Source organism: Gymnoscopelus microlampas (genome assembly GCF_963454915.1).
Source record: "Gymnoscopelus microlampas genome assembly, chromosome: 13".
In the NCBI taxonomy this organism is placed as follows: Eukaryota; Metazoa; Chordata; class Actinopteri; order Myctophiformes; family Myctophidae; genus Gymnoscopelus; species Gymnoscopelus microlampas.
The window spans coordinates 40,639,175-40,653,168 of NC_139950.1; the positions used below are offsets into that span (position 1 = coordinate 40,639,175).

Consider the following 13,994-nt stretch of genomic DNA (forward strand, 5'->3'; position numbering starts at 1 on the left):
AATACTGTGTGCTCTTCCCTCTTAAATGCCACAGCCCAAAGCCAAAGTCAGTTTTCTAACTAGGCCAGGAAAACAGTATTACACCTCATGTATTTCGGGACGTCGTCCTCGAGAAACAACTTGTTATTTTCATTCATCCAGGAGAGGATCAAGTACGAGGCGGAAGAGAAAACAAGCAAAGCGGCATGGGAAAAGAAAATGTCCAACACGCAGAGGGGGTGAGTCACTTTGTTTTCCTTACCTGCCGTATGGTTTTCCTCGCTGTGCAGATAACAGCAAAGTATTGGTTGTTATCTGCTTTTTTACATCTATTTCTTTCTGTCCTCTGCTGCTGACTGCAGTCTCATGCAGCGGCTGGATGGAAAGTCGAAGGACATTTCCAAGATCGCTGCGGATGTCACCCAGAACGTGTCTCTGCGGCAAGGCATGGAACGAAAGAAAGTCATCCAGCACATCAGAGGCCTCTACAAGGTTGACCTGAGTGCCAGCCGGCACTGGCAGGAGCTGGTGCAGCAACTCACACATGACCGGTGAGCGTGAAGGGGCTGTGTAATAAGCTGAGTGCCGCGCCATGCCGGCAAAAAGCCATTTTGCTAGTTGCAGTCATTCTTTATACACTGCTTTTAATACTGATTTTGGGAAATTACCGAGAGATGTGAAAATGATATCTAGTATATGAGGGCTAGGATAAGGATAAGGATAATTCCTTTTAACTCATTCCCTGCCTAGAACGACTAAAACGACTTCTGTCGTTTTTTTTTTTTATTTCACCCAAAGACCAAGGAGGTATGATTTTTCGAAGATCTAGACTCCCATCCACTTCCTTGTTAACTTAAAACTTAAAAATGCTGTATCTCGGCTCCTGAGTACTTTTTTTTTTCAATGAAAAATCTTGGCAGTGGGCAAACGCGGCCAAAATAATTCTGGCAGTGAATGAGTTAACAGGTCGTTCCTTGCAGTCTTGTTTCCAATGAGAACCTGTGAGCAATTAGGGGTTAAGAGTCTTGCTCAGGGACAAATTTCATTTCATCGACACATATGCTGGCCTGGCCTGGAATCGAACCTGGGGCAACCAGGGCCTCTGGCTCCCTAGGCGGGATCACTAACCACTCAGCTATGGCCGCCCCACTATGAGATACTATGAGAGAGCGTTATGTTGAACTGAGGTATAACGGAGCAATTGGTGTTGAACTGTGTGTTTTAGTGCCGTTTGGTACGACCACACCTCCTACCCAACATCCTGGCAGCTGGACCCCACCGAAGGACCCAATCGAGAACGCCGGCGGCTGCAGAGATGCTACCTCACCATCCCCAACAAATACCTGCTCAAAGACAGACGCAAGGCAGAGGGTAAATAAATAAAACACTGGGGCCTCTGGCAAGTTGGCCAAAAGTTATCGCGATCGATCGTGGGTGGTGCCTGTTATTGTGTCATGTCCTCCAATCTACTCTGGTACCGTCTCGTTCATTGTTCTACAGTATATAATGTGCCTCCTCTGTGGCTGTCTAGACGGTGCGAAGCCTCCGCTGTCCTTCCTCTTTGAAGATAAAACTCACTCCTCCTTCTCGTCCACTGTGAAGGATAAGGCCACCAGCGAGCCCATCAGGTATGACTAGGCCTGTCACAATTATTACATAATCGTCCAATCGCAATTATTTGAAATAATCGTAATTATTTTTCAGATATATAATCGAAATAATAATCGTCATAATCGTTTCCATGTTGAAAAATGTTCAAATATAAAAAAAAGCAGAAATAGCAGATCTACAAGCTTACAACGCGTGACACGTTGTAAGCTTGTAGATCAGCTATTTCTGCTATTAGAAAATGTAGAAAATTATTGAATATGTCAATAATTTCTTTGTATATTTAAGTTATTTGTCATATATCTGCCCTGTGCCATTTTGTTATTACGAACAGAATAAAAATTTGTATGCCAAACACACAATTAAATCGTTAATTGCAATGATTTGAGTGGCAATTAATCGTCAACTTAAATTTGGAATCGTGACAGCCCTAGGTATGACTCCTGCCTTCCTCTAAACACGGTGACAACACGATGACACGCGGAAATGTAAATGATATGATTACTCCACTGTTGCTGTACTATGACACCAAAACGTCTCTGCCCCGGGTTAATGCATTTCCTGCATTGGCCAATGTATGTTTTATCCTTAGGTTCACCCGGCGATGCATTAGTGTTGCCCCCTCCAGAGAGTCAGCGGGGGAGCTCCTTCTGGGTAAGACACTGTGGCAACCCCCCACATGTTGCTGTACACATAATCTGCTCTCCTGAGGAGATGCCAGTCAACAGGCATATATACAAAGATAATGCACTCTTCTCAACCCTACGCAGTAAAACCCTCTGTGTTCATTGTATTACAAGTCAGACCAATTTATTAGTTATAGGAATTGTTGATGCCTATTCACTGTGTAATCATTGTTTTTGCCAAAGTTATTTAACCCTTTATTGTCGGTGTTGGGTATACACATTTAATTCTAAACAAATAACTCAAGTTAAAGATTTAAAAATATACATGTAGTGTCTGGAAATAATTATTTACAGGTTGTAGTGATTGAATTTCATGACACACTATGGATTTCGAGTAAAGGTAGAACTTTAACTCGGGACGTTAAGAACTCAGAACGTCCCATCTTTTGACCTTTGCTTAATACAGTCAGGGGTGGGGCGCTACATACATCACTTTATTGTATTGTATTGACTTAATTGTATTGACTTTATTGACAATACAACTCTTACAAATGTTTGGTTACAAAGGTATTTGGTTACATTTGTACTCTCTCCGAGTTAAATTATAGTGCAGAGAATATCAAATATAATAAATATACAGTATTTGTTTGTGTATGTGCTTTTTTGCAAAGTTCACCAAATCCCTTTCACCCTCTTCTGTGTCACAGGGAAGTCTGGAATGTACTTTGTGGAAGACAACGCAGCTGATGCTCATGACAGCCAGGTAAAGCCACACAGGGCTGTGTAAATGGTTATTGTGTGCACGTGTTGATACTTACTGCATTATGCGCAATGTGCCTTGCCGCTCATCAGCAGGGTTTGTTTAATGTCTTTGGACAGAGCCTTCACGGCGAGACGGAGGCGGCTTCGTTCTCCTGGACATATGAGGAGATTAAGGAAGTCCATAAGCGCTGGTGGCAGTTGAGAGACAACGCTGTGGAGATCTTCCTCACCAACGGCAGGACCCTGCTGCTGGCGTTTGACACCACCAAGGTAAGGCGTGGTCATAATAAGTGAAACAGCTTAAAGATACAGTAGCAGGTGGGGATAGTCAATGAGCTGTGATGCCCCCTTCCTGCGCTAATACGCAATAAGGGGGATAGTGCTAACCCGACTCTGCCAGATGGGGCGGTATTGAGTTCACATTAAGTTCGCAATAAAGGCTCCATCTGGGATCGCTCAGAGATGGGAGTTTATACCGATCCAGTTGAAACCAATCAGCGGTAGCTACGGGCGGGCTCATGGCGAGACCGGATGTGTCGCCATCGAGAAGCGCCTGTTGCTTTGTAGTTCTTTCACTATTCATCATGCCCGCTACTACGAACAACAACAACTACAAGTTGCGCAGCTACCATACGTCATGTAGACACGTCAAATATGATTGGTTGGAGTAGTTAGCACGCCCAGACGGTGATAGACAGAGGGTCCCATCCAATCACCTGCCAAGTAGCTTGAAAGAGTCAGGTTAGGATAGTGCGCTCTCCTTGGTGCAAGTTGGGGAAAAAACAAATTGCGCCAGTGTAGTTCAGTAGTTGTTCAGTGGTTGAAGGTAGAATACTGCCATTATAGTGGGCAGCAGTCCGAGGGTGCATTAAAAATGGGTAAACACAGATAACACAATAAAAAATCTGATCTTCCTTTTATGTTTCTGGCCCGTGCTGCAGTTCCGAGACGACGTCTACCACAACATCCTGACCTCCGACCTCCCCAACCTGTTGGAGCACGGCAACATCACGGCGCTCACGCAGCTGTGGGGATCGGGACAGATCTCCAACTTCGAGTACCTCACCCACCTCAACAAGCACGCCGGGCGCTCCTTCAACGACCTCATGCAGTACCCGGTGTTCCCCTTCATCCTGCGGGACTACACCAGCGAGACGCTGGACCTGCAGGACGCCAGCATCTACAGGTCAGCACAGGGACTCGCAGGGGGAGAACACGTTGTCTGTTCTACGTTGATTAATAGGCTCTATGCACAGCAGCCATATTGGAAAGAGGGCCTCTTCCTTATACTTACTTCACAGGTGTTACCAATGATACTAATGAAGGTGCTGATATTGTGCTTGTTTGCTCACTGTAAACACTCTGCTGCTGTCTCAAAGTGAGGTCCAGGGACCCTCATGGTTCCTTGAGCGGGTTCCAAATTGCCCCTTACGGGTGTGTAACCTTGTGAGTGTACAAATGGAACGAAATAGACCCGTAAGGGTTCCATTTGTACACTCTCAGAGTTATGGGGGCCCTTGTAATGTTTGAGAACCACTGTGCTAAATGGAACAGAGCCTTCATTAGTCTGATCGGTAACACTTGTGAAGGAAGTAAGGAAGAGGCACAATTTCTTTCCAATATGGCTGCTGTGCATAGAGCCTATTATTAGATGCTCTAAACAAGACAAATCCATATCCCCTGGAGTCAAACCCATGACTGCAAAATGAAAAAGCACCGTCATTCATCGGTGTAACACGAGACGGCATCCATCCGTTATTTACTGCTTCTCTATCTTTTGTGCTCGTCACTCAGGAACCTGATCAAACCCATCGCGGTCCAGACAAGGGAGAAAGAGGATCGCTACGTGGACAATTACAAGGTATGCCTCAGCCAGTGTAGTACTATAAAGTGCTGTGTACTGAGAGCTCTCAGAGAGATGATATGTGTGTGTGTGTGTGTGTGTGTGTGTGTGTGTGTGTGTGTGTGTGTGTGTGTGTGTGTGTGTGTGTGTGTGTGTGTGTGTGTGTGTGTGTGTGAGTCTTCAATCTGAAGACTCACCTCTTCAGACTCCACCTCAGCCCGTAGCACTTGCAGGATTATGCAAAGGCAAAAATGTAACTTAGATAGCATGTTATGTAGACAGATGCCAGGTCATTGTTGACCTGGCATCCTATAGTGTGTATAGTTTCAATGTACAGGCTGATAATAGGTTCTTGGTTTACCGTATGTATTAGTTCTTATTAGAATATTGGTTTACTACGTATGACTTTATTATTAGATTACTATTCCTATGCATTTGATGTGTTATCTTGTGTTGTCCTTGCTTACTGTAAATCGCTCTGGATTAAGTTAGCGTCTGCTAAATGCCTAATTTGTGTGTGTGTGTGTGTGTGTGTGTGTGTGTGTGTGTGTGTGTGTTCCCCCTGCAGTACCTGGAGGAAGAATACAAGAAGGGGGTCCGTGACGACGACCCCATGCCTCCTGTACAGCCCTACCACTATGGCTCTCACTACTCCAACAGTGGCACCGTGCTTCACTTCCTGGTCCGAATGCCCCCCTTCACCAAGATGTTCCTGGCTTATCAGGGTGAGATGTCTACATTAACATACATTAATTGTGTTGCAACGCATTGTGAGCTTGTAGACATCTGATTTTCGGCAAATAGGGATGCTAGGGTTCACCCCCAAAAAAAAAGAAGACGTGAAAGATGTCTTCTTTGTTTGTCTGTACATCTTGTTTTTTCTCTCTTTTTTTTTGTTATACTGATAACCCGTGTCTCTTTAACAAAAGATAAGAAAAGATTGTACTTTGAATGGCTCTCTGGATAAGAGTGTCTGCTAAATGCCTAAATTGTAGGTTGATCATTGTCATTTATCTTCGGAAAAAAGCTTTTAGCGGCACTGAGTTCCACCTGTCTGCATTTTGTCGGCAGCTCCATCTTGGAACCCTTAATGTGCCAAGCTTTTAGCGCCAGGCTTAATGGAGGAACTCAGATTTGACCGTGTGATACGGCGCTGTGGTGGATCATACGTACTGTATTAGCCATGAAAACACGCCGAACCCTCTTTGTTTTGTCAACATACTGACCAGTTAGTTCCTTGTCCACTTCCTCTTCTCTCTTTCTTGTCATCTAATTTGCCCTTTATCTCTTCTCTCTCTTCTGAGCCTCTGAAGTGCAGTATCTTTTAATGTGGTCGTAAATGAATGCGGCAAGCGTACGAGCTTGAAAGGGTATCTTTTCAATCAGGTAGCCGAATCTCTAATTAGGTTGTGTTTTCGGGCCCTAATCAGACCAGAGCTTTGATATCCCGGACCGGACCTTTCATTCCATGAACACCACATGGCGTCTCTCCTCCTACGAGTCCATGACCGACGTCAAAGAGCTCATCCCGGAGTTCTTCTATCTTCCCGAATTCCTGGTCAACAGAGAGGGTAGGAGTTTATATATTCTGTATACTGTATCTGTTCTGTTTAGGTGCTAGGTATTTTACTGTTCTTTGAATCGATAATTCTATCTTTAACCACTCTTAACCCATTAAGACCGGGAACGCATCTGTGTCATTTTAAGGTTTCTTTGGCTATTCAAAAATAGCAGATATATTATTTTTGACTTTTGCAAGTCTTTGAATATATATTTTTTTAATGCGAACATTTGTCAAATATTTTGTTCCAGGGACCCCCAGAAGCACAGATTTTTACAAATGTTACAAATGTCCGCACACATTTTCATGATTCTTCTTGAAATAGCCAAAGAAATCTAAAAATGACACAGATGTGTTCCCGGTCTTAAAAGGAAAAATGTGATGAAACGCGCTGTGAGCTTGTAGATTGAGTATTTTTTTGACGGCTTTGAATTTTCTGAAAGTAAAAAGAAAAGCACAATATAGGGACACCAGGTTGAAAGTGGTTAAATGTATCTTTTATTTCTTTATACTGTACATGTTTTTTTGTTTGTTTTTATCCCTCATTGTGCATCTGAAGGCTTTGACTTTGGGGTGCGTCAGAACAGTGAGCGGGTCAACCACGTCAACCTGCCCCCCTGGGCCCGCAACGACCCGCGCCTCTTCATCCTCATCCACCGACAGGCCCTGGAGTCGGACCAGGTCTCCCAGACGCTGTGCCAGTGGATCGACCTGGTGTTTGGGCTCAAGCAGAAAGGCAAGGCCGCCGTCCAAGCTATCAACGTCTTCCACCCAGCGGTAAGTGTAGACGCTTCACACGTTGCTCGTTTTCCAGTGGTGGAAAAAGCACTCGCATGTTTTACCTAAGTAAATGTATCAATACTGCAATGTAGAAATACTCAGTTACAAGTGAAAGTCAGGAGAAAAAAAATGTACTTGAGTAAAAGTACAAAAGTATTGGTATCAAAATATACTTAAAGTACAAAAGTAAACGTACTCATTGATAATTTTGTTCAAAATGTATAAAAACTCTTTCGAAAATAGCCGATCTACAAGCTCACAATGCGTTGCATCGCAACGCATTGTGAGCTTGTAGATCTGAAGTGGTTAGTATGTTTTGCGATAATAATCAAAGTCTAAAAAGTAACTAGTAACTAAAGTTTTCAAAGAATTGCAGTGGAGTAAAAGTACAATATTTGCTTCTGAGATGAAGTGGAGTAGAAGTGAAAGTACTGGAAATACTCCAGTAAAGTAAAAATACGTCAGAATTGAACTTAAGTACAGTACTTGAGTAAATGGGTTAATATCCTTGCATTATGGTTGGCTAACTTTGTAGTTTCACTCCCTCTTCCCAAGACCTACTTCGGCATGGATGTTTCATCCGTGGAGGACCCAGTCCAGCGACGTGCCCTGGAGACCATGATTAAGACGTACGGACAGACACCCAGGCAGCTGTTCAGTGCCACCCACGTCAGCAGGGCCGGACCCAGGCTCTTGATGGAGGGGGAGCTGCCTGCAGCCATGGGTCTCCTGGTGCAGCTGGCCTTCAGGGAGAACAGAGAACAGGCCAAGGAAATAGTCTACCCAGTAAGCTACTGTGCCAGATGGGCAACTTAACCCACTCAATTCGGGAACGCATCTCTGTAATTTTAGATTTCTTTGTCTAAATAACAAAAATAACAGATATACGAGCTCATAGCAGCTTGTAGATCTGCTATTTTTTGAAAAATTGTGTACATTTTTGCAAATCTTTGAATATATATTCTACAAATGTCTTCTAAATCCTAACCGTTTTTTGAAAAACCTTATGTTGCTATATCAGTGGAGCTCCAACTTTTTCATGTCAAGGACCCCCAAAATGATATGTATTTGGCCGCAGACCCCCATCTCAAAATGTTTTGTTCCAGGGACCCCCAGAAGCAAAGATTTGAGTTACCGATGTTCGCTTTAAAAAATATAGATATACAAAGATTTGCAAAAATGTTCAAGATTTTTCAAAAATAGCAGATCTACAAGCGAGTGCTTATCTCAAACGTATTGCTGTATTTGCTGGTTCTCAAACTTTTCGATTTCAAGCGCCCTCAGTTTGAGTTGGCATCAGGCCACAGACCACCATAACTCTGAGAGTGTACAAACCTCAGAGAGTGAACCAAATGGACCCACAGGGAACCAAATGATGACCCACAGGGGTCCATTTGGAGGTGAGAGACATCTCTCGTTTGAGGTGAGAGATGTCTGCAGTGCAGTAATTGGAGTTTGGTGCCTTGTTCAAAAGCTAGGTAGGCACCATCATATGATAACTCCAGCCATTCCCTAGGACAGGGGGTCCTTCACAACTTTTTCATGTGAAGGACCCCCAAAATTAAACATATTTGGCTGCGGACCCCCATCTCATATTTTGTGACAGTGACCCCCAAGAAGCAAATATTTTAGTTAAACATGTTCAATTTTAAAAATATATATATTCAAAGATTTGCGCACATTTTCACGAAAAAAAAAGAAGCATATCTACAAGCTCATAGCGCGGAACTCGCCCTCCCCAAGGACCCCTGGGGGTCCCCGGACCCCACTTTGAGAACCAATGCCCTAGGAGTCTATGACAACTGGAATACACACTGCTTTTCTCTACTGCATTGGTTCTCAAAGTGGGGTCCGGGGACCCCCAGGGGTCCTTGAGGGAGTTCCAGGGGGTCCCCAGCTAAATGATGGATAGTTAGGAACCAAATGGACCCTTATGGAACACCTCTGAGAGTGTACAAATGGAACCAAATGGACCCTAACGGGTCCATTTGGTTCAATTTGTACACTCTCAGAGTTAAATTAACATTGATTTTACAATATAAATTGGGGTCCCAGAGATAGAAATGCCATTAAATGGGGGTCCGTAGCCTAATGCATGTCAAACTGCGGGTTCTTGAAATTAAAATGGTTGAGAATCACTGCTGGAGCCGTAAAAATCTTCTCTTATGGGGGTCCCTGGCATATCTTTTCAAATGAGGGGTCCGCGGGCTAATAAGTGTCAATTTGGGGGTCCTTGACATGAAAAAGTTTGAGAACCACTGCTCTACTGGGTCAGCTATAGCACAACCTACCATTTGTTCTAGAACGAACCTGACCTGCCTTGGAATGGAGTGGATTATGTGATTGATTATGATGCTTTGGTGGGTTTTTACATGAAGTTATCTACCTTGTGCTATATTACAGAGCCCACTCCCCTGGATCAAAGGTCTGAAGTGGGGTGAATATGTAGGCTCTCCCAGTGCTCCAGACCCTGTGGTGTGCTTCAGCCAGCCCCACGGGGAGAGGTTTGGATCTCTGCTGGCCCTGCCGACGCGAGCCATCTGCGGCCTGTCGCGCAAGTTCTGCCTCATGATGATTTACAGTAAAGAACAAGGTGAGAAGGAAAACCACTAGGTGACTGAAACTGCTAATCAATTTAATTGATTATTTAAATTTAAAAAAAGACAATTTAACAAAATAATCAATTAATAAAGTATCCCTATTTTTGGGCATTAGGTGAAAAGCTAAACAAATTTGAAAACAGGCGATCTACAAAAATAATGAAAATATCTACGAGCTCACAACCCGTCGCATCGCAAGTTTTGTGAGCTTGTAGATATTTTCATAATTTCTTCGGCATTTTCACTATTCTTGCACCGATAAATTATTTAAAAAAAAAATTGTATGTATGTATGTATTAAAAAAATAAAACCACGCTTCTCGATAATTTAATGAATCGAAAAGTAATCGATAGAAAAAAACCTTAAGACAATAATCGATATCTGTTGGCATCACTCTCTTCTTTTACAGGCGTGAGGAGCATGCACAGCACAGACATCCAGTGGTCAGCCATCTTGAGCTGGGGCTACGCTGACAACATGCTGCGTCTCAAGAGCAAACAGAGCGAGCCGCCCATCAACTTCATCCAATGCTCGCAGCTTCACCAGGTGATGATGGACTTCAAGTTTTTTGACTCCCAACATCTCACCTATGTTTAGATATTTAGATGCATGATGGAGTAGCATGAAAATGTAGTGGTCTAAATACACCATAACTGCTCATTGCAGAGCTGCCCCAGCCCCTCTTTAGTTCAGCTAATGTGTTCAGTGTCACTTGGCTACATTAGTTTACTCACTGTGTGTGTGCGTGTGTGTGTGTGTGTGTGTGTGTGTGTGTGTGTGTGTGTGTGTGTGTGTGTGTGTGTGTGTGTGTGTGTGTGTGTGTGTGTGTGTGTGTGTGTGTGTGTGTGTGTGTGTGTGTGTGTGCCTAAATCCATCCACCCTCTCACTACCAAACCCCCCCCCCCCCCCCCCAGGTGACCAGCTGTGCCTGGGTGCCCGATAGCTGCCAGCTCTTCACGGGTAGCAAGTGTGGAGTCATCACCGCCTACAGCAACCGCTTCACCACCACCACGGTGGGTTTCCATGGCAACGTCCTCCCTCCCTCCCCCTGCTTCCTCTAATCATCCACCTCCACACAGCACCCACCCACCTTCCATTATCCCTCCTCCACCCACCCACCCACCCACCCACCAACACCTCCACCAACACCAGACTGCCACGCTGCTCTCTGTGCCGGCTTCATTGGTCATATTGTCCCTGTTGGGCAGAAACCTTGTATTTCCATGTTTCAACTTGTAATAAATGAATGCACTACTTTGTCATACAACTGCTACAAAAGTTGTATGACATAGCGAAAATAGCCGATCTACAAGCTCACAACTGTAGATCTTGTAGATCGAGCTTGTAGATCGGCTATTGTTTAGATATTTTGAAAGTACCACATTGGATCCATTGGGAGCACAGGCCGCCCACCCCGCCCCCTTCGTTTCCTGAAAAGTAACAGTCTTGGACATACAAGGTTTCCACCCGACAGCGAAAGGATATCACCGTTGCCCTAGAAACACACATCCATTGGAGCCTACAAGTAGTGGGAATTATTGGTCTGGGAGTTCAGTCATCAAAGGTTTATGAAGCTTTCATGGCTTCCTATCAGCAGACAGCCAGGCTCCCGCTTCTGTAGCCATTGATTTGATTAACAACCTTTTTCCTGAAATTTCTATGACTCATTATGTGAACACAAGAGTCTGTAAGGTGTGGTGGGGGGGGGGGGTGTAGCACATGTTAGCTCCCCCTAACCACTTGGGCCTTATTTTATACTTAGTCGTAGAGAAGGGTGTCGCATGGCGGAAGTAGATGATGTACTGTACAAGCTCACAAAAAAAAACATCACTAAATTTCAATAATGACCAAAATCTAATCAAATCAAACTTTATTTATAGAGCACATTTAAAACAATCGAAATTGACCAAAGTGCAGTAAAAGCAAAGCATCAACATGAACATATGCATGTGCACCCGCATAGAATAAAAAAAACACATTTAAACCAAATGCTAGAATGCTATTTGCCTCCTTGCTGGCCCTGAAGAGAAGTTTGTTAGAATGGAACGTCTGCTACTCCACCCAGAGCATCACTTTGTTTACATGACCGAAAGCTCTTCCTAAAATTTTAAAACAAGATTGTCAACTAAAAAGTTATACTCTATTTGGAAACCTACAATATCTTGTCATGCTGTGAGAACCAAAACACACTTCTGTGTTTTCCTTTCTTTACTCTTTACAGCTGTTACCCTGCCTGATCATATATAAAATGTCGTCCATTTATATCTACTCGTATGCCTTGACTTGAAGATGAATTGTATATGCTCATCCACAGTGTGGATATTATGCCTTATATTGTATTTAAAAAGAAATCTGAATACAGTATTTTATTCATTATCTTCCCCCATTATTTTGTGTTTATTTTTGGGGCGGTGTAGCCGCCCCCTATAAGTGAGTTTTGGACACCGACCAAAAAATTTGTGTACCCCCTAACCCTTCCATTGTTAATGCAAATCGATACTTTTTTCATATCAGCCAATCACATTACAGCTAGTGTCATCACCACTAACTGTAATGTGATTGGCTGACTTTGCAAATTCAGGACTGTGATTGGCTAGCGAAACACATGACACATGTGCAGCCCTATGAATAGCAGTATGGACTTTAAAAAAAGTAATTTATCCTTTTTTTAAAGTGAGTCATGTTGTGATGACCACACACCGCCCACTTCACACTGGGTGTGATTTTTTAATTATTATTGTTTCTATATAACTTGTATTTACCCTTGTTATGTTGACATAGTTGGGATAGACTGTTCACTGGGAAATAATTTAATTTGTATTCTGATGTAGCTTTTTTTTTCATTATAATAAATATGAAAGTTATTTTATTTTCTGTGAGGGAACCGGGGAGGGTGGGGTATATGTGGGGTTGTATGTCTTAATAACTGAAAATACTAAAAAATAAAGTTGTAAAACCCCCCCAAAAAAAAAAAAAAAAATATGAAAACTAGAAAGGTGCGCTCATTAGAGATAACTGTTTGTTTGTGTGTGTGTGTGTGTGTGTGTGTGTGTGTGTGTGTGTGTGTGTGTGTGTGTGTGTGTGTGTGTGTGTGTGTGTGTGTGTGTGTGTGTGTGTGTGTGTGTGTGTGTGTGTGTGTGTGTGTGTGTGTGTGTGTTTTTAGCCATCAGAGATGGAGGTGGAATCTCAGGTACACCTGTATGGGCACACAGGGGAAGTCACCAGCCTGTTTGTCTGTAAGCCCTACAGTATCCTCATCAGTGTGAGCCAAGATGGAACCTGCATCCTCTGGGACCTCAACAGGTATGTGTTTGTGTTGTGTGTGCACAATAGAATCCTCACTCAGAAAGTGTACAAATGGAAGCAAATGGGTCCATTTGCTTCCATTTGTACACTTTCTGAGTGAAGGAGCCACCAAAACACCTGAATTCACATACTTGGTATAAGTGTATTTGTGTACTGTCCATTGTTGGATCTCAGTTTTTGTGTTATGCTTTTTGCCTTGTATATCATTTCTGTAGTGTATCCCTGTGTATAATTTCTGTAGTGCATCCCTGAACGGTTGTGTCAATTACAGGCTGTGTTATGTGCAAAGTCTGACGGGTCACAAGAGTCCTGTGACGGCAGTGTCCGCCAGTGAGACCACAGGTGACATCGCCACAGTTTGTGATTCAGGTGAGAAACGCATTGTGCTGTGGGATTTCTTTCATCTATATTCTCATCCATGTTAAATGGACCATACCGATGGTCTGGTATATGTGTAGCCCATTGACTACGTTGCATGGTATACTCGATTTTACCGCCAACCATTTTCCAAAATATATTTGTTTAATTCACGAGGAAGCTAATGTATGATAGGTAATCCCATATGCTTATTATTATTTTATTCTTTTACAGCATTAGTAATGATTGTATTTGAATGAGTTTCCCTTGTGGGATCAATAAACTTTATTGATAGACCTTTTGAAAGGTCTATCTACCTATCTGATACATGTTAAAGTACTGAATGATTTAATAGTCTAGCTGAAAAGAATCCCTGGAGAAAGAATTGAGGGAAATTCAGACGTCATATACCATTCAAATATAACATTATTAGCTGTGCAATTATTGTATGTTTGGACCCACATTGAAGTCATTCAGGTAATGTTTGGTTATATTTTAATACCTTTAGACAAAATGTAAACAAATGCCAAGTCTAAACATTGAGCCATTAACCACCCTAACCCTGGTGTCCC

At 43.0% G+C, this 13,994-nt stretch overlaps 1 protein-coding gene across 4 annotated transcripts in view; it reads left to right on the forward strand.

Annotated features, from left to right (window-relative positions):
• The window catches only part of lyst (lysosomal trafficking regulator), a 90,686-nt gene that overhangs the window by 71,220 nt on the left and 5,472 nt on the right, over positions 1–13,994 (forward strand). For all 4 annotated transcript variants that reach the window (XM_084077280.1, XM_084077281.1, XM_084077283.1 and 1 more), the window contains 18 exons: positions 142–218; positions 342–530; positions 1,205–1,350; positions 1,511–1,607; positions 2,180–2,241; positions 2,921–2,976; positions 3,093–3,245; positions 3,917–4,161; positions 4,770–4,836; positions 5,387–5,543; positions 6,249–6,389; positions 6,939–7,156; positions 7,715–7,945; positions 9,563–9,752; positions 10,169–10,305; positions 10,674–10,772; positions 12,923–13,062; positions 13,337–13,434. In XM_084077280.1, the coding sequence (XP_083933406.1) occupies positions 142–218; positions 342–530; positions 1,205–1,350; positions 1,511–1,607; positions 2,180–2,241; positions 2,921–2,976; positions 3,093–3,245; positions 3,917–4,161; positions 4,770–4,836; positions 5,387–5,543; positions 6,249–6,389; positions 6,939–7,156; positions 7,715–7,945; positions 9,563–9,752; positions 10,169–10,305; positions 10,674–10,772; positions 12,923–13,062; positions 13,337–13,434 (2,503 nt within the window). The remainder of the gene's footprint in view (positions 1–141; positions 219–341; positions 531–1,204; positions 1,351–1,510; positions 1,608–2,179; positions 2,242–2,920; positions 2,977–3,092; positions 3,246–3,916; positions 4,162–4,769; positions 4,837–5,386; positions 5,544–6,248; positions 6,390–6,938; positions 7,157–7,714; positions 7,946–9,562; positions 9,753–10,168; positions 10,306–10,673; positions 10,773–12,922; positions 13,063–13,336; positions 13,435–13,994) is intronic.